The sequence below is a fragment of the Cetorhinus maximus genome, chromosome 20, assembly GCF_964194155.1.
Source record: "Cetorhinus maximus chromosome 20, sCetMax3.hap1.1, whole genome shotgun sequence".
In the NCBI taxonomy this organism is placed as follows: Eukaryota; Metazoa; Chordata; class Chondrichthyes; order Lamniformes; family Cetorhinidae; genus Cetorhinus; species Cetorhinus maximus.
Window position 1 is genome coordinate 24,113,843 of NC_135898.1, and position 23,027 is coordinate 24,136,869.

Consider the following 23,027-nt stretch of genomic DNA (forward strand, 5'->3'; position numbering starts at 1 on the left):
AATCCCCTTCGGAAGTTCCCAGGTAAAGTCTGTGGGGCTGGAGGAGAATACGGAGATGGGGAGGGGTGAGGCCATGGGGGGATTTGAAAACATGGATGAAACTTTTAATGTCAGGACTTTGCTTGACCGGGAGTCAGTGTAGGTCAGTGCGCACAGGAGCCAATAGGAGAACGGGACTTGGTGCGAGTTAAAAGACGGGCAGCAGAGTTTTGGATGACCTCAAGGTTACAGTGGAACCTTGAAGGCCAGTCAGGAGCATGTTGGAATCGTCAAGTTTAGCAGGTGAGAAAGGCACGAATGAGAGTCTCAGCCAACGAGCTGAGATGGGTAAAGCCAGCGATGTTACAGAGGTAAAACGAGGCGGTCTCAGTGATGGTGCAAATGTGCGGACTGATGCACCTTTCGGGGTTAAATGTGACACCAAGGTTGCGAACAGACTGGATTAATCTCAGAATGATACCAAGGAGAGGGATGGAGTCCGTAGCTGGGGATCAGAGTTTGGAATGAAGACTGAAAACAATGGCTTCAGTCTTCTCAAAGTTTAAAGGACATAAATCAAATGCAGAGTGAATTTGTGTCTCATCTGATCCTGAGTCAGTAAGACACCTCCCACAGTGTCAACAGACTATTCAACCACACAGTGTAACACAGTCGGCCATAGTAAGTGTGCTAACCAAAGCCCCACCCCCAAAAGTATGGACTGTTAGGTAAAAATAAAAATGCCAACCAGGCTCAAGCTAATGACTTTTGAGTATAATTGTGGCATTTCTGGTGGCACTCTGGGTGAGACCAGCCAAGTCAACATCAATGAGGGGTGGAAGCTGGATGCTTTCAGATATTGACTACGTACAACTCAAAATTACATTTTACACTTCAGCACTCCTGGCCACACACCTTTAAATGATAGGAGAATGTTTCGGGATGTGAGATGCAGAGGTCAATGGATCAGAATAATAGAATGTAGAATCAATCTCTGACTGAATGGACCCCATCCCTGACTGAGATCTCATCATTTAATTGTTCCTTTATACCGGCAATAGGTTTTTTTAATGGGATTGGATTACATAGAGATAAACTGTTTCTCAAGCTTACTTGTCTTTTTTTTCTCATTTTGTATGAAACAAAATACAGATAGGAATATTACTATCCAATAGACATACTTCTTCTCCAGACAGGGTGCAACATCTGTCCTCTTAAACCCATCCAGATTGTAAAGCTTAGAAGCTAAGCTCTTGGCAACTTCTCGATCAGGTTTGTTGCCATTAGCCAGTAGGGCTTTAAGGTCCACCATTTCCTCAGCGATGCCTGGCTGGGCTTCAATCTGAACGATGTTACTGCATTAAGAGAAACAAAACAGCAGCTTTATTAAGGACATAGTTCTGCGAGTGCTCTTTCCATCATAAACCATAACTCTAGCAGAGACTGGGAGGATCTTATAGGAATTTCAGAGCTTTAGGAATAGGCCCAGCTAGCCACAATCCTTTTTGATAGATCAGCCCCAGCTGCTCATCATTTCTCCATACACCTTAATCCCTTTTCTCCCCAGTAACACATCCAATTATCACTTGGATCTATTTATACTGGGTGCTCCACATGTGCTCTTATTTGCATATTTGTTCACTCTCTTTGGGATACTGCATAAGTCTCTTTATTTATCCTTCTGCAGCTTAGGTATGTGGGCCCAGCTTTGCATCTTTCACCATCCTTTGCACCAGCCATGCAGTGTAACTGAGTGGAGGTGGCTCAGCATTGGCTCAAGTAGAGATAGTTCATCGGTATGTAAAACATGGCAGAGGAAGATGCTGTCATTTCCTAATTATGACTGATCCTTCAATGCGATTCTCGCTTCTCTGGTTTCAGACCTCTGCAGCACATTGGCTCGACCTCCTTTCATCTCTCCTGAAAGTGAAACTCCATTTGGCAAAGAGCTAAAATGTCAGGAATTAACATTGCAGTGCAGTGACCACAGTGCAGCAAAGTGACCTTAACTAATCCACTCGCAAGCCTCGAGGGTCTCCACTTACTTGTGAAACATTTGATTGACGAAAATTACTCAGTCCATTTAACTTATGCACAGAAAGCCCATCGCATACTATCATTGTAATTCAAGTCTTAAACATTTTAAGGGCAGCGTACCCTTCAACAGGCAAACCACTCAGAGCACTGACTTACCAGGCCCCCAAACAGTCAGAAATAGAAGATCAGATATGTAGGCAAATTTCAGTTAAGCGTAAAAATAATAGGGTAGTAATAGTGAAGGATTTCAACCTCCCCAACATTAACTGGGGAAATTATTAACTTAGTCATAGTGTGATAGGTTTAGAGGGAGCGGAATTCTTAAAATGCATCCAGGAGAGCTTTTTAAGCCAGTACGTAGGAGGTCCTACAAGAGAGAGGGCAGTCCTGGACTTAATTTTAGGGAATGAAGCCAGGCAAGTGCTAGAGGTATCAGTGGGGGAGCATTTTGCAGATAGTGATCATAACTCCGTTAGATTCAAAGTTGTTATAGAAAAGGACAAGGATGGGCCAGAAATCAGAGTTCTAAATTGGGGGAAGGCCGATTTTAATAAGATCAGATATGATTTGGCCAGAGTGGACTGGGAGCAGCTACTTTTAGGTAAATCTGCATCAGAGCAGTGGGACTCATTCAAGAAGGAAATAGGGAGAGTACAGGGCCAACATATTTCAGTAAGGCAAAGGGTGGGACCAACAAATCCAGGGAACCCTGGATGTCGAGGGATATACAGGATTGGATAAAGAGAAAAAAGGAGGCTTAAGGCAGATGCCGAGGGCTCAAAACAGTGGAAGCCCTAGAGGAGTATAGAATGTGTAGGGGGAATCTTAAAAAGGAAATTAGGAGAGCAAAAATGGGGCATGAAAAAACATTGGCAGGTAAAATAAAGGAAAATCCAAAGTTATTTTACAAGCACATTAAGAATAAGAGGATAACTAGAGAAAGAGTAGGGCCCATGAAGGACCATAGTGATAATTTGTATGTGGAGCCGGAAGACGTAGGCAGGGTTCTAAGTGAATACTTTGTGTCGGTGTTCACAAGTGAGAGGGACGGCGTGGGTATGGAAATCAGGCAGAAGGACTGTGATATAATTAAAGAAATTAGCATAGAAAAGGAGGAGGTTCTAAGTGGTCTGGCAGGCTTAAAAGTAGATAAATCTCCAGGCCTGGATGAAATGTATCCCAGGCTGTTGAGTGAGGCAAGGGAGGAGATAGCAGGGGCGCTGGCAATAATTTTCAATACCTCTCTGGCCACAGGAGAGGTGCCAGAGGACTGGAGGACTGCCAATGTGGTACCACTATTCAAGAAGGGAGGAAGGGATAAACCAGGGAACCACAGGCCAGTCAATCTAACCTCAGTGGTGGGGAAACTATTGGAAGCAATTCTGAGGGACAGAATTAATCTACACTTGGAGAGGCAGGGAATAATCAAGGACAGTTAGCATGGTTTTGTTAAGGGGAGGTCATGTCTGACCAATTTGATTGAATTTTTCAAAGAGGTTACCAGGTGTGTAGATGAGGGCAATGCATTTGACGTAGTCTACTTGGACTTCAGCAAGGCTTTTGATAAGATCCCGCGTGGGAGACTGATAATGAAGGTAGGAGCCCATGGGATCCAAGGCAATTTGGCAAATTGGATCCAGAATTGGCTGAGTGGCAGGAAGCAGAGGGTAATGGTCGAGGTGTGTTTTTGTGACTGGATGTCTGCGTCCAGTGGGGTTCCACAGGGATCGGTGTTGGGTCCCTTGCTGTTTGTAGTATATATAAATGATTTAGATTTGAATGTAGGTGGGTTGATCAGTAAGTTTGCAGATGATACGAAAATTGGTGGGGTGGGAAATAGTGAGGAGGATAGCCTTAGATTACAGGAGGATAGAGATGGGCTGGTCAGATGGACTGATCAGTGACAAATGGAATTTAATCCAAATAAATGTGAGGTGATGCACTTGGGCAGGACAAACAAGGCATGGGAATAGACAATGAATGGTAGGACCCTGGGAAGTACTGAGGATCAGAGGGACCATGGTGTGCATGTCCACCAGTCCCTTAAGGTAGCTGGACAGGTAGATAAGGTGGTTAAGAAGGCATATGGGATACTTCCCTTTATTAGCCGAGGCATAGAATATAAGAGCAGGGAGGTTACGCTGGAACTGTATAAAATGCTGGTTAAGCCACAGCTAGAGTATTGCGTGCAGTTCTAGAATCCGCATTATAGGAAGGATGTGATTGCACTGGAGAGTGCGCAGAGGAGATTTATCAGTATGTTGCCTGGGCTGGAGAGTTTTAGTTGTAAGGAGAGATTGGATAGACTGGGGTTATTTTCCTTGGAGCAGAGGAGATTGAGGGGGGACATGATTGAGGTGCATAAAATTATGATGGGCATGGATAGGGTAGCCAGGAAGGAACTTTTCCCCTTTGTGGAGGGATCAATAACCAGGGGGCATAGATTTAAGGTAAGGGGCAGGAGGTTTAGAGGGGATGTGAAGAAGAATTTTTTCACCCAGAGGGTGGTAGGAATCTGGAACTCATTGCCTGAAAGGGTGGAAGAGGCAGAAACCCTTATAACATTTAGGAAGTATTTGGATGTGCACTTGCGATGCCATGGCTTACAAGGCTATGGGCCTAGTGCTGGAAAATGGAATTAGAATAGTTAGGTACTTGTTTGACCGGTGCAGACTCAATGGGCCGAAGGGCCTTTTTCTATGCTGTTGACCTCTATGACGCTATAACACTAGGTACAGTCATTCCCTGCACTGCACTGTCACATACAAATACTGCTGCTTAGATTGTAGGGCTATAGGTTGAAGCACTGGCGCTGCGCTGATCGTTATGGAGGACATGTGTTCTGTTTGTGTACCACTGTTTCACTTCAGCAGCATTTACTAGTATAGTTTATACTCAGTGTTTCTACTCAGTGTTTCTACTCAGTGTTTCAAGAGGAAGTGGTTCTGTATTAGCAGAGGCCGCTAATACAGAGTCATGCACCCTGTTTATTCACAGCACTAAATGAACAACTGCACTTGCGCAAGCTTGCACGGCTAGACCTGCCTGAGTGTCATGATTTCATTTCTGGTGGCCTGTTGATGACAGAGGATGCTTTCATGCCAAATGTCCAGGGAACCTCATTGCTGGCCCATACTCATGGGTTCAGCGTCCAAGCCACTGACAGCAAGAAAAATGGAAGTTAGGTAAAAACAAAAAGATATGACACTCCAGATAGAGTGCGTGTGGGTATGACGTAGGATATACAGCACAGAAACAGGCCATTCAGCCCAGCCGGCTCACGCCACTGTTTATACACCACTTTAGCCTCCTCCCATCCCTTCTCATCTCAATCTACCATTGTAACCCTTTATTCCTTTCTCCCTCAAATTGTCATCTAGCAATGGTTCAAGAAGGCAGCTCACCACCACTTTCGAGGGCAATTAGGGAACAAAATGATGGCCCGACCAGTGATGTTCATATCCCTTGAAAGAATTGTTTAAAAACCAAGACAGCATGTAATTTCCATAAAGTTTGACTTGTAAGTAAGTCTCGGGAAGCGCTTCAGGGTGATAAAACAAAACAAAAAGTGCTAGAAATGCACTGCAGTTCCAACAGATCCATAAACAGGAAAGACAGGTTAATGTCCTGGGCACAGACTTATGTCAGAATGCTATTAGTTCTCTATATGAGAACCTGTCATCTGATAAAAGATTTACACCTGAGCCATTAGCTTCTGTTCTCTTAACAGGTTCTCATTAACTTATATTTCCTGCTTTCTCATTATCTCGCGACATTAGGGAGAAGAAAAAACATTACTCCTTCACCAGGAAGAAATGGCGGGCTGGATTCTCCTCTGGGACAGCTTCACAATCACATAAGTGTGAAAGAAACAGCCAGGACTTCATGGGCATCTCAAAGTGCTTAACAACTGATGAAGCACTTTTGAAGTGTAGTCACTGTTGTACTGTAGGAAACGCGGCAGCCAATTTGTGCACAGCAAGCTCCCACAAACAGCAATGTTATGATGACCAGATTAACTTGTTGAAGGATAAATATAGACTAGGGCCCCAGGGATAACTCCACTGCTCTCCTTCGAAATAGTGCCATGTAGCAAGAATCTAGCGGTTGTCTCTTCCACTCATCGTCCCTTCAGTTTCTGCTGCTGGATCACATTTAGGAAAGTCTCAGTCTGTCTTTAATTGGTCCCAATTGAAATGGGAATCAGAACAATTGCATTAATACCTCAGTGAATTACCATGCCAAGGATTGGATAATACTGGGATCCAGGCCAGAACTTGATTCATTCAGTGCCCTACCCCTGCCTCCTCTTCTTCCTTCAGGTACCATGCACCAAGTGGGCGTTAGCAGCCATGGACTTTCATTGGATTGGTCCGTGATTATGCTGGGCAAAGTCATAAAGTGGTTTGCCGTTGCCTTCTGCAGGGTACGGCTGACCAGGGAACTCTCCCACTTTTACCACTTATCATCAGGCATACTGGAAGGATTTACAGGCTGATAATCAACCTGTTGAGCCACATTATGATCACACCTTCCCTTGAACCCAAATCTTCTAGCCCAGAGCTGGGCACACTATCACTGCCAGCACAAGACCTCCTCAGTCCACTACTTGAGCTAAAGTTGATAGAGATAAATCAAGTATATATAAAATGAGTTCTGATATTAACCAGTGAGCAGACTTTCACCATCTAAGATAGTTTTGACAAAATTTTCAGGAGATTCAGGATCTCAAAGGTAAATTATACACGATAAGGCTTAAAGGAAACAGAGTAATAAACATCAAACTCTTATTAATTATCCACCTGCTTACTTCTGCTAAACTGTTCCATTTCCAAATCTACAGGTATACTAAGCTTTAAGGAGACTGGCTAACCAGTAGGACACATTTGAAAATTAATTGACCTCTTTTACCTTTCTGCTTCACCCTTCAGCCTCTCTTATAGGTGCTGCCATTGGTTAGGATAGGCTTTATGGGCACCTGGTGCACTCTGCAACATCACCAAATTTCCATCCATCAATAGCGAGCTAAAAGTGAGAATGGATAGGCTGCTCAACCAGGGGAGCATTACACCTAAGCTGTTGCCTTCTCCAAATATCTATCCACACACACCGATGTGCTGACTGACACAGGCACTGACAGTCACTTTGACACACACACACTGACAGTGACACACACGCACACAAACACACACATTGATTCAGAGACACATTAACAAGTTTACACACACACTAGAGACACTTTGACACACATGCGTGCATGCGCACACATGAGCTGAACTCTCAAGGTGAGGTGAGAGTGACTGCCCTTGACATCAAGGCAGCTTTTGACCGAGTCCGAGTGTGGCAGCAAGGAGCCCTAGCAAAACTGGAGTCAATGAGAATCAGGGGGAAAACTCTCCACTGGTTGGAGTCATACTGAGCATAAAGGAAGATGATTGTGGTTGTTGGAGGTCAATCATCTCAGTTCCAGGACATCACTGCAGGAGTTCCTCAGGGCAATGTCCTCGGCCCAACCATCTTCAGCTGCTTCATTAATGACCTTCCTTCCATCATAAGGTCAGAGGTGAGGATGTTTGCTGCTGATTGCACAATGTTCATCACCGTTCACGACTCCTCAGATACTGAAGCAGTCTATGTCCAAATGCAGCAGGTCCTGGACAATATCCAGGCTTGGGCTGACAAGTGACAAGTGACATTTGCGCCACACAAGTGCCAGGCAATGACCATCTCCAACAAGAGAGAATCTAACCATCGCCCCTTGACATTCAATGGCATTACCATCACTGAATCCCCCACTATCAACATCATATTGGGCTGGGGGGTGTCATTGAACACTGGACTAGCCATATAAATACCGTGGCTACAAGAGCAGATCAAAGGCTAGGAATCATGTGGCGAGTAACTCACCTCCTGACTCCCCAAAGCCTGTCCACCATCTACAAGGCACAAGTCAGGAGTGTGATGGAATACCCTCCACTTGTCTGGATGAGTGCAGCTCCCACAACACTCAAGAAACTTGACACCGCCCAAGACAAAGCAACCTGTGTGATTGGCACCACATCCACAAACATTCACTCCCTCCACCACTGATGCACAGTGGCAGTAATGTGTACCATCCAGAAGATGCACTGCAGGAGCTCTCCGAGGCTCCTTGGACAGCATCTTCCAAACCCACAACAACTGCCGTTTAGAAGGACAAGGGCTGGGAACACCACCACCTGTAAGTCCCCCTCCAAGCCACTCACCATCCTGACTTGGAAATATATCGCCGTTCCTTCACTGTCGCTGGGTCAGAGTCCTGGAACTCCCTTCCTAACAGCACTGTGGATGTACCTACACCACATGGCCTGCAGCGGTTCAAGAAGGCAGCTCACCACCACCTTCTCAAGGGAAACTAGGGATGGGCAATAAACGTTGGCCTAGCCAGGAACGCCCACATCCCGTGAAAAAGAATTTAAAAGCTCACACTCACACACACTGCACAAGTTGACACACACACACTTACTGACAGGGCTGAATTTTCACCATTTAGTCTCAATCCCATTGAATTTGAAGGGGCAGAAATTAAATTGAGCCCTGTCCAATTAAAGTTAGCAGGCGGGGTGCTGAGGACCAATAGGAGGCCGTCCAGCACGAATAGATTAGCAGCTCCACTGTCAGAGGTAGAGGTTGTGAAGTAGGTGAGGAGACATTCAGTCAGACCACTTATAGCACTCCTACTACCACCACAGCAAAGAGCACCGTATTCTGCAGAGTCTGGGACCTTCCTGTTCTCTCTCTCAACCACTCGTTACCTTAACCAGCTCAGCTGTGAGAGGAAGTTGTTAAAATAAATTAGCTTTTAAAAGAGAAATGATCAGGATGACTAGCTACTGAAGGCTACAGGCATTGTTATCTTGTCAAAGGTTTAACATCCTTTCAAGGGTTCAGAGATGGATTATTTGAATTGTAAGCAATAAATTAAAAGGAACAGAAAATCTACACACATGGTCACAAAGGAGCACATTTGCAGTGGGGTTTATCATTGCAGTGAACTCCAGTCATCTCGGAATTTCTAGTGTTTGAAGTACAAACTCTGTTAACCTAATAAATAAGGCTTACATGTGGTAAATGGGTAACAATTTACTTCTATGCTGTGAAGTGATTATCCAGTATTGCTGAGCGCTTCATGGGCAGAATGGCAGATAAAGTTTAAATCAAGATTAAAGCAGAATACTGCAGATGGAGGAAATCTGAAACACCCCACAAAAAGGCACTTCTCTGCTTCTTCCTTGAACAGAGGCCTGAACAGTCTCCATCCACCGCCACTCTCCTCTGCCTGACTGAACTTGTTCTCTCACTGAACAATTTCTCCATTAACTTGTTTCACTTTCTCCAAATACATGGCGTGGTTATGGTTACCCACATGTGCCCCAGTTATGCCTGTCATGTCTGAACCATTTCCCGCATCTCTGCCCTTGCCACTTCTTCTCCCTCCCAGAACCATGATAGGGACCCTTTGTCCCCATTTTTCACCCCACCAGCCTCCGCATTCAAAGGATCATCCTCCACCATTTCTGCCAACTCCAGCATGATGCCACCACCAAACTCATTTTCCCCTCACCCACTGCTGTCAGCATTCAGTAGGGACCATTCCCTCCGGGACACCCTGGTCCACTCCTCCATCACCCCAACTCCTCATCCCCTTCCCACAGCACCTTCCCACGCAACCGCAGAAGGTATAAAACCTGCCCCTTTATCTCCTCCCTCCTCACTATCTAAGGCCCCAAAAACTCCTTTCAGGTGAAGTAGTGCCTCAGTTGCATGCCCCTCAATTTGGTCTACTGTATTCACTGCTCCCAATGTGGTCTCCTTTAGATTGGGCAGACTGGGTGACTGCTTTGCAGAACACCTTCAGTCAGTCCGCAAGCATGACCCAGACCTTCCTGTCACTTGCCATTTCAACACACCATCTTGCTCTCATGCCCACACGTCCGTCCTTGGCCTGCTGCAATGTTCCAGTGAAGCCCAACGCAAACTGGAGGAACAGCACCTCACCTTCCAACTAGGCACTTTACAGCCTTCCGGACTTAACATTAAGTTTCACAACTTGAGACCATGAACTCTCCCCTCTATCTTTACCCCTTTTTTAATCCAAATGTTTTACTTTGATTTTTATCTATTTTTATTTATTCATTCTTTTTAATCGTTATTCCCCAACTCCCCCCACAGGGCCATCTGTCACTGGTTTCTATATTGTGCTTTCACAGAGCGCTGACCCTTGTTCTGCTATTAACACATTCTGCTATTTTACCTTTATGCCGCCATCAGCACCTTCTTTAGTCTTTAACACTACCATTAACACTCCCTTTGTCCTGTGTCTATGACATCTTTGTCTATCCCTGACCTTCTATCCAGCTCAACCTGCTCCACCCCCTCTTAAACAGTATAAAATCCTTCACATTCCTACTTCTCTTAGCTCTGAAGAAGAGTCATACAGACTCGAAACGTTAACTCTGTTTCTCGCTCCACAGATGCTGCCAGACCTGCTGAGTTTTTCCAGCATTTTCTGTTTTTATCAAAGTTTAAATCAATACCAGCAAACAAGTCAACTGTGTTCTAAGTTTCCTTACTTTTCATCTAGCATTTCTGTGATCTCTTCATCTTCCTCCTCTTCCTGTTCCTCAGATGATTCACTCAATTCCTGTTCTATGATTTTGACGTCATTGTCAGAGGTATAGTCGACTGGAATTTTGTTTGCTGTAATCATGCATTCCATTGAGCCTTGTTCCTCAACCAAGTGCGAAGCCATGTCCCTGCTCCATGTCTCTCTATTGGCCGCTATAGAGGCTGGGTTCATTTCTTGGGCGCTGCAGTGTAAAGGTGCCATGTTTTCTGTGTTCCATGTCTGGCTGCTTTCTTGTGACTTAACAGAGCTGCCGCCAGCACGATCCCTGAGAATTTCTCTCACCAAAGGATCCTGACTGCCAGAGGCCAGATTTTCTTCAGATGTTGTCGCGTTGGGCGTACTCTGGGCAGAGGCTTTTGTATGTGGAGAGCACAGAGAAAATGATTAGAGGCAGAGGGGGAAAACAGGGACTGTGGAAAAGTGATTGGATTGCAAAGTAGGAAGGGCAGACACTTACCTGCTGCTAATTCACTACTCGGGCCACAAATACTGGTTGAGAATTCCTCGCTGCTCAACACGCTCAGCTCACCGGAAGACGGCTGATTTCCAAAGGAGAAACAGGAGTTATCCTGTGGGAAGAGAAGTGGGTCATCAGTCACATGTGAACAGCTTTTCTTTGCAACTTTACAGGAGCTCTGAAATCCTCCAGCTCAGTGTAGCGACACCTTGGGGCACATTTTCTATTGAAACTATTATTTCTGTATCTTTCTGCAGGGAAGATTTACAAGGATAATCCCAGAGTTTCCAAACTGCTACCACCCTTTGTGTGTAGAAGTGTTTCCTAATTTCACTCCTCAAAGATCTGGCTCTCATTAAATTACATAGAAATGAAAAGTAACACAGTTATACTGAACCCATATCGAGCTTTAGTTAGCCTACATTGAGAGCACTGTGTGCAGTTCTGGTCACCATATTATAAAAAGGACTTAGAGGCACTGGAGAGGGTGCAGGGAAGATTTACAAGGATGATCCCAGAAATGTGTGTGGGGTTACATATCAGGAAAGGATTGACAGGCTGGGTCTCTTTTCTCTTGAAAAACGGCAGCTGAGAGGGTGACCTAATCGAGGTCTTTAAAATTCTGAAAGGTTTTGATCGAGTGGATACAGAGAGAATGTTTCCTCTTGAGGGGAAGAGCAGAACTAGAGGCCGTCAATATAAGATCGTCACCAAGAAATCCAATCGGGAATTCAGGAGAAACTTCTTCACCCACAAAGTGGTGAGAACGTGAAACTCGCTACCACAGGGAGTGGTTGAAGTGAATAGTATCGATGTATTTAAGGGGAAACTAGATAAACATATGAGGGAGAAAGGAATAGAGGTGTAGGATGGTAGATTTAGATGAGGAAAGATGGGAAGAGGCTGGAGTGAAGAATAAATGCCGACATGGACTGTTTTGGCCAAATGGCCTGTTTCTGCGCCATAACTTTCTGGAGCACCCTTGGCTGAGGAAAAGCACTTTTGATCACTTTCCCTGGACCCCTGGTAACGTGTGCTTGTGTCTGCCCTCGGCGGGGTAAGGATGTGGTTAGGCTAGGCAGAGATACCCTCACGGGGGAGTGGTCACCCAACATCTAGATTGACACTTGGGCAAGTTGTTAGAGTCAACAACTTCAGGAATGGATGTTGAGAGCCACGTTTATACCCAATCAGAAACTGTTTTATTCCAGTTTGATGCTGTCCAAAGCCATTTCAGATTGAATCATACAGCTAACCAAGAGAAGAGGTCTTATCCAAGTCTTAGTGGAATTTGAACTTAGGTTAGACTCTGGCCTTTCAATTCTATGAAAGCTAGGTGGTGAAGGATAGCATTGGAGTCAGTCTTTACTCAGTCTGACATTTATTTACAGAATGAAGAATTACAAGCATACACCTCCTAACTCCACCACCACCATGCAGTTTCAGTAAGTGTCTCTTTATATGTGCCCAAGTGAAACCCCATTCATGTCCTCCACCTGCATATAATTAAACACAATTGATATACAATTAACAACCCACTGTGCGATCCAGTCCCCAAATCATTATAGGGATGAAATCACACTGTGCAGTGTTAGTGTATTGTTATGACCCAGCAGTTGTTAAAGCTGAGTTATTTAAAAATCCCAGAGGGAAACTTTAAACTGTCATAACCTATATTTTAAGTGATATATTTGAGATGTAGCTCTAAATTCAGGAATCAGACCATCAGTTCTCGAGAGGTTTTATATTACACTAAATGAAACATTTTATTAATTTACACAAGTTAAATATATACACATGGCTACACAGTACTACTATCATAACTTTTAACAAATTCCCAAACTAGTCTCCATGAAGGTAACAACACTCATAGACTTAACCAAGCACCAGGCAAAGCATTTTCGCCTTAGGAATTCAAAATGAGGTTCTATTCACTTTGGTTCCTGTGGAGACAGTTGTAGGCTTACAGCTGCTTTGATCTTACATTGCCCTGCACACGAAAATTGCTATCGGTTATATCCAGCACAACTCATTGAATGTAAATTCTCATTGTATCACCAGCCTCTTTGAACTCCACCTCTTCTAACAATAAAACCCCTTTCATAGTACCAATTTTATTAGTAATATATGCATATTGCTTGGCCTCTGCTAGCTAGGTGCCAGATATCATCCCACTTCTTGAATGCTCTATTCAAAAAATGCAAATGCACTCTGCCTCTCTTACATCTCAAAACTAGTACACATCAAAGCACCCAGACTAGCTGGCTTTAATCCAATTAAGACACACTCGCAGACTTTCCTTTATGGAGGGACAGGGCTCCTCCATACCTCACTGGGAATGTTCCAACTTCCTTCATTTCCTTCAACATGCAACACCCATCTCCACTTACCTGGAAACCAAGGGAAACTACTCTGAACCTTCTTCATGCCCTACATGAAGTGAAAGGGTGGCATTCAAATGAGGCAGGAGTTACAATCACTGTGCCCCCTGCTCCCGCACTGCCTCTATCAGAGAGAAAAGACAGTTACAATGGTAGACTTAGATGAGCAATGATGGGATGAGGACTCAAGTGGAGAATAAATGCTGACATGGACTGGTTGGTTGGGCCAAATGGCCTGTTTCTTTTTTACATTTGGTCATGGGATGTGCATCACTGGCTGGGCCAGCTCATCCCTAATTACCCTTGGTCAGATGGCATTTTAAGCATCAACCACATTGCTGCAGGTCAGGAGTCACAGGTAGGCCAGACCATATAAGGACAGCAGATTCCCTTCCCTATATGAACCACAACAATCATTTCATGGTCATTGTTAGACATTTAATTTCACCATCTGCTGTGGTGGGATTTGAACCCAAATCCCCACAACTTTACTTTAGGATACTAGTCTAGTGACAATACCACTATGCCACAGCATCCCCATGTGCTGCATATCTTATCTGAAGGATGAGCTGTCAACTTGCATAAAAACTTAGAGAAGGTTCCTTCCACCTGATGGTTTAACTAGCTTAGACGGTGATTAACTGAGCCAGAAAGACGGCCTGGGTACTGAGGAGGAGAGCCGTGGTGACCTCTCCATTGAGGCCCCAGTTAAAATTCCTTGACGATTTGAGTAAACATGAGCCTCCCACTTGCTTTAGATTGACACCACATCCATCTGAGAAACACAGATACGTTTGGGACGTGACTGGCTAAGTAATCAGCTCGTTTTTGACTTTTCACCACCCTGTTTCATTGAGTTCAAGTGTTCATATCAAGACTGTATGAAAGGCCATGAGGTTTTACATAGGCAATAACAACAACTTATATTTGTATGGCACCTCTATCTTAATGAAACGTCCCGAGGTGCTTCACAGCAGCATTATAAAACAAAGTAAGAGACCAGGCTACATAAGGAGATATTGAGTGGAATCTTCCTTCTGGAGACTGAGTCTGGTGGCAGGAGCGGAAGTCGAAGTGACTTTCGCCGGAGAGCAGGGCAGCTGAACACACGAGATCTTGTGCTGTTCAGCTCATTAGTTATACATCCACGAGAAGCACCTTGAATCTCGTGGTAGGGCAGGTAGGAAGCAGCCCGCACTGCCTTTACCTCTTCAGCTCCAACGCCCAGGCACCATAATTGAACAGTGAGCCATTCACTCTTCCACTCTGCTCCTTGACACCCACCCACCCACACCCCGCCTCACCCTCCCCAAGCCCTGCCTCGGTCTCACCCCTCCCCAGTGCCCAGCCTTGGTGCAGCTTGTGCTAGAGGCAGCCAATATCTTTCAGTGACGGTGTGAAAGGAAGGTGAAAGCTGCATCTCAACGTCCAGGAGGAAGTCTACCTCACCCAGGCACACGCCACTTAGGTACGGTCGCGAAAGTGGACATTCTAAATTCCCACTGGCGGGGCACTTAATTTGGAAGGGGAACTAGATTCTGGTGTGTTGGCCTTTTAATGAGCATTCATGAGATGCAAATGGAGTTGTCAACATAGTTCCACTGGACATTCAACCTGCCTTTAAGCCACCACGAAAGCTGGGAGAACAAGATTCCAAACTGATTTCCAAACTAATGGAGAGATCACCACGGCTCTCCTCCTCTGCACCCAGGCTGTCTTTCTGGCTCAGTTAATCACCGTCTAAATTAGTTAAATCATCAGGTGGAAGGAACCTTCTCTAAGTTTTTATGCAAGTTGACAGCTCATCCTTCACATAAGATATGCAGCACATGGGGAGGCTGTGGCATAGTGGTATTGTCACTAGGCTGGTATTCCAAAGACCCAGGGTAATGCTGTGGGGATCCGTGTTTGAATCCCACCACAGCAGATGGTGAAATTTGAATCCAATAAAAATCTGGAATTGAATGTTGGGAAGTGGATTTTTGGCCCCCCACCAAATCTTGCTCCCCTGCCTGCCACGATTCCCACTGCTGGCGGGAGCGGAAAATTCTGCCTATTAGGTCAGATGGCCAAAGCCTTGGTTAAAGAGGTGGGTTTTAAGGAGTGCCTTAAAGGCAGAAAGTGAGGTAGAAAGCTGGAGAGGAGTAGGGAAGGAATTCCAGAACTTAGGACCCAGGTAACTGAAGGCATAGCCGCCAACGGTGGAGCGATTATGATTGGGAATGCACAAGAGGCCAGAATTAGAGGAGCGCAGATATCTCAGAGGGTTGTGGGGGCTGGAGGAGATTAGAGATAGGGAGGAGCGAGGTAATGGAGGGATTTGAAAACAAGGATGGAAATTTTAAAATCAAGGCATCTATTATTATTCACTATAAAGTACAGTGGGAATTAGACACATTATATACTAAAAAGCACAGTGCAAGGAATATACTAAAAAGGACAATGAGAGTTAAACACATTATAGTAGGAAAAATAGTTGGTACCCAATAATTTCATCCATATCATCAAGGGCAGAATTTTGTCCTCGCCGGGCGGGTGTGGAGGGCGGGGCCCAGGAGCAGTCGGGTGGCCAATCACTGCCCCCGATCGCTATTGCACACTGGCTGGCTGGCCAATTAACGGGCAGCCAGCGTGAAACGTGCGCTGCAGCGCTGCCGGGGTGGGTGCGGGAGGAGTGCGAGCGCTGAAGCTTGCGCATGTGCGCAGTAAAAGTTCCCTGAGGCACAGAGCTCAAAATAAAGAAATGAAAAATAATGAAAACATGTCCCCTCATGTGACCCTGTCAGGGGCATGTTAAATAGGGGTGCAAAATGTTTTTATTTTTTTTAAAATCACTGGTCAAAACCTCATCCCGCCTGTGGATGAGGTTTTGCCAAAAATCCAAAGGCCGCTTGGCCTTTTCGCCCGCCCGCCAACCTAACGGTTGGATGGGCAGCGAAAAATTAAACTCAATTAGTTGATTAGGGGCCTTAAATAGGCCGCTTAATTGTTGGCGGGCGCTCTGCTGACTCCCGCGCGCACCCGCTGACCAAAATATCACACGAGTGTGCGATGATGTCGGGACGCCCGCCTGACCTCACCGCACGTAATTTTACACTCGAGTGTGTCAGGCGCAGGCCAAATAAAAAACTCTGGCCCAAGAGAAGACAGAGAACAGCAGTGCCAACTGATTAGTTAGGAGGTGGGAAAGTTCACCCGTTTTATTTATTTTCATATTCTCCCCTGCTACTCCACCTCCACACCCTCCCTTACCCTCTTAATCCTGCACATGTCACTTTTGAACTGGCCGTTCAGTTTTATTTTCAGAAATACAGGAAGCAGCCAAGTCACAATACTAGACACCAGCACAATTTGAATATTCAAAGATCTGAGGTGAAATCAGGAAGGTAGTGACTCAGTTTGGCACAGTTGTTTTCTGTTTGAAACCAAAGGCAGGGTGTGTTCTGAGCTGTTGTAATGCCACTTATGTGGAAATTATCAGCACAAAACAAAGGCTGAACTCCAAGTTATCTTCCCGCCATCACCGAAAGAATGATGATTTCACATGATTTCTGTTATTGTTGGACTTGGCGCAGTTGCCTTTATTAACCTATTTTCTTATCAGGGGCTTGGGTGATGCAGTCAATTTGGCCAGTGGGGCTTATCACCTCTGGGATTTGGTGTCATATTCCAATTTGTTCCACTCCCCTGTTCTTTCCCCATAGCTCTGCAAAAATTCCCCCTTCGCATATTTATCTAGTTCCCTTTTGAAAATTACTAATGAATCGGCTTTTTTTACCCTTTCGGGTCATGACAATTTGCTGCCTAAGAAAATGTTTCCTCATTGCTGTCTCTGATACTTCTGCAAATCACCATAAATCTAGGTCCTCTGACTACCGACCCTGCTGCCAATGAAAGGAGGGTCTCCTTATTAAAAAAATGACACCTTCACAATTTGAACAATTCAATTCAATCTGGTGCAACAGGACTTTGCTTTTATAGTGGGGGATCGGTAAAATTTTAGGGACACTTGAAAAGGGAGTTTTACTCTGCAGCTGCTTCTGCTGGACCTGACTAGACAGTGCTTGATGCTGCCAATGTGTCTGTCTGCTGGAGCTGTTGCAGCACTCTGCACATCCCTCACGCTTTGCTTCTGCCTGCAATTTACAGGTTTCGAATACCCAAATCACCGTTGGTTAATTTCAGCCCTTTTTCAGCCTCAATAGAGGCCTCACTTCCTCCTGTGACACTACACGCTGAGTCAAAACCCTGCAGAATCTGTGTGTCAGTCAGTTGCATATCAGCCATGTGTGTTTGGAGAGACTTTAAAAAAGTGGGGTGGGGGGGAGCCAAAATACAGAGGGACGGACAGCAGTTAAAGACTTGGCTGATACATCGATGTGGAAGTTCAAATTGGTGCATTGAAAAAGAAATAGGAAAAAATGTCCCATGTAGTCAGTGGGTGTTTTCAGTAGTGTTAGCATTTAGGTAAGAGGTAGCATTTCAGATGCATGTTGCCACGCACCCTTGTTTTGCTCATTTACCACAAAGGTCACCCTTAGTCTAACTGCCTACCAGATCCAGTGCCCCTGCAGTTATGAACGTGTGCTTGTTTCTGACTGACTTTCAGGGATTGATGTAAAGAATCATCCTCTGCGTTATTTTGAGGCCTGATTTAGACAGTAAATAAAGGGGCTACATGGACCCGAGGTCTCAGTTTATCCTGACTCTGTGCTGAATTGTCTGATATTAGGCTTGGCGCTTGATGTGCTGCTGACATGCATGTTGGCGCTGCAAGGAGATTGGAGCACAAGAATAAAGAAGTCTTGCAACGACTGTACAGGGCTTTGCTGAGACCACACCTGGGGTATTGTGTGCAGTTTTGGTCTCCATATTTAAGCTAAGATATGCTCACAATGGAAGCAGTACAGTAAAGATTTAAATTGGCCCATGGGATGAGAGGTTTTTCTGGAGTTTAGAAGAATGAGAGGCGATCTCATTGAAACCCTACAAGATTCTGAAGGGGTTTGACAGGGTAGACACTGAGAGATTGTTTCCACTGGTCGGGGAATCTAAAACACGGGGGCACAGGCTCAGGGATAAGGGGCCAATCATTCAGGACTGAGACGGGGAAAAATTTCTTCACTCAAAGATGTGAGCCTTTGGAATTCCCTATCACAGAGGGTTGTGGAGGCTCCATCGTTAAATATATTTAAGGCTGAGATAAACAGATATTTGGTCTCCCAGAGAATCAAAGGATATGGGGAGCTGGTGGGAAAGTGGAGCTGAGGCAGAAGATCAGCCAGGATCATATTGAATGGTGGAGCAGACTCGAGGGGCCGAATGGTCTACTCTGCTCCTATTTCTTATGTTCTTATGCCAACTCTTGTGAATTTAAGACGAGGGACACGATTTCAAAGTAAAATTGAGCCTTGCGTGCACTCCCGTGAGAGGGCTCTGAAATCTGATCTCTGGCAGGGATTGCTCCCAAGTCATGTCAGGCTTCCCTGCATATGCCATCCCAGTACTTGGCACTTGTTCTGGGACTTGGCAGGCACATCAGCACACAGGTTGGGGCTGGGCGTGCACCACTAGGTTAGTCGTGCCTGCACATGTGCCTAGCCTCCTGAGAGCCACCTTGCTGCCTCAGCCTCAGGCCCACGCTGTGCTAGGTCCCCAATCTCTTTCCAGGCTGGCACCTCGGGCTCACACATGAGGGAGGAGGTTTGGCTGGCACTGTGATGCTGGGATACACCACTGCCCTGCACACACCCCTCCACACCCCCTCCGCCATTCACCCACCCCCAGTAGGGAGCTGGGCTGAGACTCTAACTCAGCCCCCCAACCCCTGCCATTCCTGACACTGATGTTTGCTGGCAGCCAGCATTGAAATCCATACTCCTGAACACGGCTTCTGGTGACTGGCGTTGTTAAGTGTACGAGTTGTTGTTCCATCGCAGTCGGCAGGAGCAGGCAGGGATTTGAAACAACAGAGAGAAATGAACAACCACACTCAAGATCCAGCCAGAGATATGCACAGATAAACTGAAAAATAACTCAGAAATCAGACAAATACATGACTAAGTAACAAAGCTGAACATAATTGCATTCTCTTGACATTCTTAACAGCATTACCATCACCCCGCTATCAACATCCTGGAACATTGACTGGAAACTGAACTGGGCCAGCCATATAAATACTGTGGCTACAAGGGCAGGTCAGAGGCTGGGAATTCTGCAGCGAGTAACTCACCTCCTGACTCCCCAAAGCTGTCCACCATCTACAAGGCATAAGTTGAGCGTGCTAGAATATTCTCCATTTGCCTGAAATAATGCGGCTCCAACAATGCTCAAGATAAGAAGCAGGCTGCAGTGCCAGCTGGCAGATGGGGCCAAGTCAGAGTCGCAGCCCAGAGCTCTACTGGAAGTGGGTGGATGGTGGGGAGGGGCTTTTCCCAGCACCACAGTGTGAGCCAAACCTGCTCCCCCAGCTGTGAGCCCAGGGTGTCAGAAGGCGAGGGCCAGAACACACCATCGAGGACAAAGTTTGATCAGCAACCCATCCAACAGCTTAAACATTCACTTCCTCCACCAGCGATGTACAGTGGCAGCAGTGTGCACTGCAGCAACTCACCAAGGCTCCTCAGATAGCACGTTCCAAACCTACACCCTAAAAAGACAAGGGCAGCAGATGCATGGGAACACCAGCACCTGCAAGTCCCTCTCCAAGCCACTCACCATCCTGACTTGGAAATATATCGCTGTTCCTTCACTGTCGCTGGGTCAAAATCCTGGAACTCCCTCCCTAACAGCATTGTGGGTGTACCTACACCACATGGACTGCAGCAGTTCAAGAAGGCAGCTCACCACCACTTTCTCAAGGGCAATTAGGGATGGTTAATAAATGCTGGCCTTCCCAGTGATGCTCATATCCCATGAATGAATTAAAAGAAAGTACATGAGGGAGAAAAATATACTGAAAGAATTATACTGAAAGAATTAGATGAGTGGGGTGGGAGGAGGCTCATGTGGAGCATAAACACTGGCATCGACCAGTGGGCCAAATGGCCTGTTTCTGTGTTGTAAATTCTACCCAAGAATACAGCTCCATCTACACTACTTCAACAATGTGCCGCAGCATCAGCATATCCTTCATGGACTAAAGTGACTTACTCCCCCTGCTCCAATTCCCACACCACAGCTATCCTAAGGCCTCTCTGAGGTTGGTAACAGCTCTAGTTGAAATATTGTGTGTTGACTCCTCAATAGGAACTGGATGGAAACTATCCAAACTTGTCTATCTATCCAAGGTAACTACAGAGGCATAAGGGAGGAGCTGGCCAGAATTGACTGGGAGATGAGCCTAGCACGAAAGACAGTGGAACAGCAATGGCAGGAGTTTCTGGGAGTAATTTGGGAGACACAGCAAAAATTCATCCCTAGGAAGAAGAAGCATACTAAAGGGAGGACGAGGCAACCATGGCTGACAAGGGAAGTCAGGGACAGCATAAAAGCTAAAGAGAAAGCATACAATGCGGCGAAGAGCAGTGGGAAGCCAGGGGATTGGGAAGCCTACAAAGACCAACAGAGGACAACTAAAAAAGAAATAAGGAGGGAGAAGATTAAATATGAGGGTAAACTAGCCAGTAATATAAAAAAAGATTGCAAGTGTGTTTTTTAGATATATAAAGGGTAGGAGAGAGGCAAAAGTGGACATTGGGCCGCTGGAAAATGAAGCTGGAGAAGTAATAATGGGGAACAAAGAAATGACGGAGGAACTGAATAGGTACTTTGTGTCAGTCTTCATGGTGGAAGACACGAGTTACATCCCCAAAGTTCAAGAGAGTCGGGGGGCAGAGGTGAGTATGGTGGCCATTACCAAGGAGAAGGTACTAGGAAAACTGAAAGGTCTGAAGGTGGATGAATCACCTGGACCAGATGGATTACACCCCAGAGTTCTGAAGGAGATAGCTGAAGAGATAGTGGAGGCATTAGTGGTGTTCTTTCAGGAATCACACGAGTCAGGGAAGGTCCCAACACACTGGAAAATCACAAAGTAACCCCCCTGTTTAAGAAGGGAGTGAGGCAAAAGATGGGAAATTACAGGCCGATTAGCCTGACCTTGGTTGTTGGTAAGATTTTAGAGTCCATTATTAAGGATGAGATTTCAGAATACTTGGAAGTGCATGGTAAAATCGGGCAAAGTCAGCATGGTTTCATCAACTCTTTGAGGAGGCAACGAGCAGGTTAGACAAAGGAGAGCCAATGGATGTTATCTATTTGGACTTCCAGAAGGCCTTTGACAAAGTGCCGCACAGGAGGCTGCTCAGTAAGATAAGAGCCCATAGTGTTAGAGCCAAGGTACTAGCATGGATAGAAGATTGGCTGTCTGGCAGGAGGCAGAGAGTGGGGATAAGGGGGTCATTCTCAGGATGGCGGCCGGTGACTAGTGGAGTTCCGCAGGGGTCAGTGATGGGACCACATCTTTTCACTTTATACATTAATGATCTAGATGAAGGAACTGAGGGCATCCTGGCTAAGTTTGCAGATGATACAAAGATAGGTGGAGGGACAGGTAGTATTGAGGAGGCGGGGATGCTGCAGAAGGATTTAGACAGGTTAGGAGAATGGGCAGAGCAGTGGCAGATGGAATACAATGTGGGGAAGTGTGAGGTCATGCACTTTGGTAGGAAGAATAGAGGCATGGACTATTTTCTAAATGGGGAGAGAATTCAGAAATCTAGAGTGCAAAGTGACTTGGGAGTCCTAGTCCAGGGTTCTCTTAAGGTTAACTTGCAGGTTGAGTCGGTAGTTAGGAAGGCAAATGCAATGTTGGCATTTATTTCGAGAGGACTAGAATATAAAAGCAGGGATGTGCTGCTGAGGCTTTATAAGGCTCTGGTCAGACCACATTCAGAATATTGTGAGCAATTTTGCACCCCATATCTCACGAAGGATGTGCTGGCCCTGGAGAGGGTTCACGAGAATGATCCCAGGAATGAAAGGCTTAACATATGAGGAACATTTGAGGACTCTGGGTCCATACTCGATGGAGTTTAGAAGGATGAGGGGGGGATCTGATTGAAACTTACAGAATACTGAAAGGCCTGGATAGAGTGGACATGGGGAAGATGTTTCCATTAGTAGGAGAGACTAGGACCCGAGGGCACAGCCTCAGAGTAAAGGGAAGACCTTTTAGAACAGAGATGAGGAGAAACTTCTTTAGCCAGAGAGTGGTGAATCTATGGAATTCATTGCCACAGAAGGCTGTGGAGGCCAGGTCATTGAGTGTATTTAAGACCGAGATAGATAGGTTCTTGATTGGTAAGGGGATCAAAGGTTACGGGGAGAAGGCGGGAGAATGGGTTTGAGAAACTTATCAGCCATGATTGAATGGCGGAGCAGACTCGATAGGCCGAATGGCGTAATTTCTGCTCCTATGTCTTATGGTCTTATGGTCTTTCAATACGTATGGACTTTTAACATGAGAAAACAGCAATTCGAACTGATGTTTGTCACAAACCCG

General features: G+C 45.6%; 1 protein-coding gene across 1 annotated transcript in view; it reads right to left on the bottom strand.

Annotated features, from left to right (window-relative positions):
- Positions 1-23,027, bottom strand: part of LOC144694966 (PH and SEC7 domain-containing protein 4-like) — an 81,813-nt gene that overhangs the window by 34,503 nt on the left and 24,283 nt on the right. The window contains exons 3-5 of the mRNA XM_078565786.1: positions 11,142-11,253; positions 10,629-11,037; positions 1,161-1,334 (exon numbers count right to left, since the gene is read on the bottom strand). Coding sequence (XP_078421912.1) covers positions 1,161-1,334; positions 10,629-11,037; positions 11,142-11,253 — 695 coding nt within the window. The remainder of the gene's footprint in view (positions 1-1,160; positions 1,335-10,628; positions 11,038-11,141; positions 11,254-23,027) is intronic.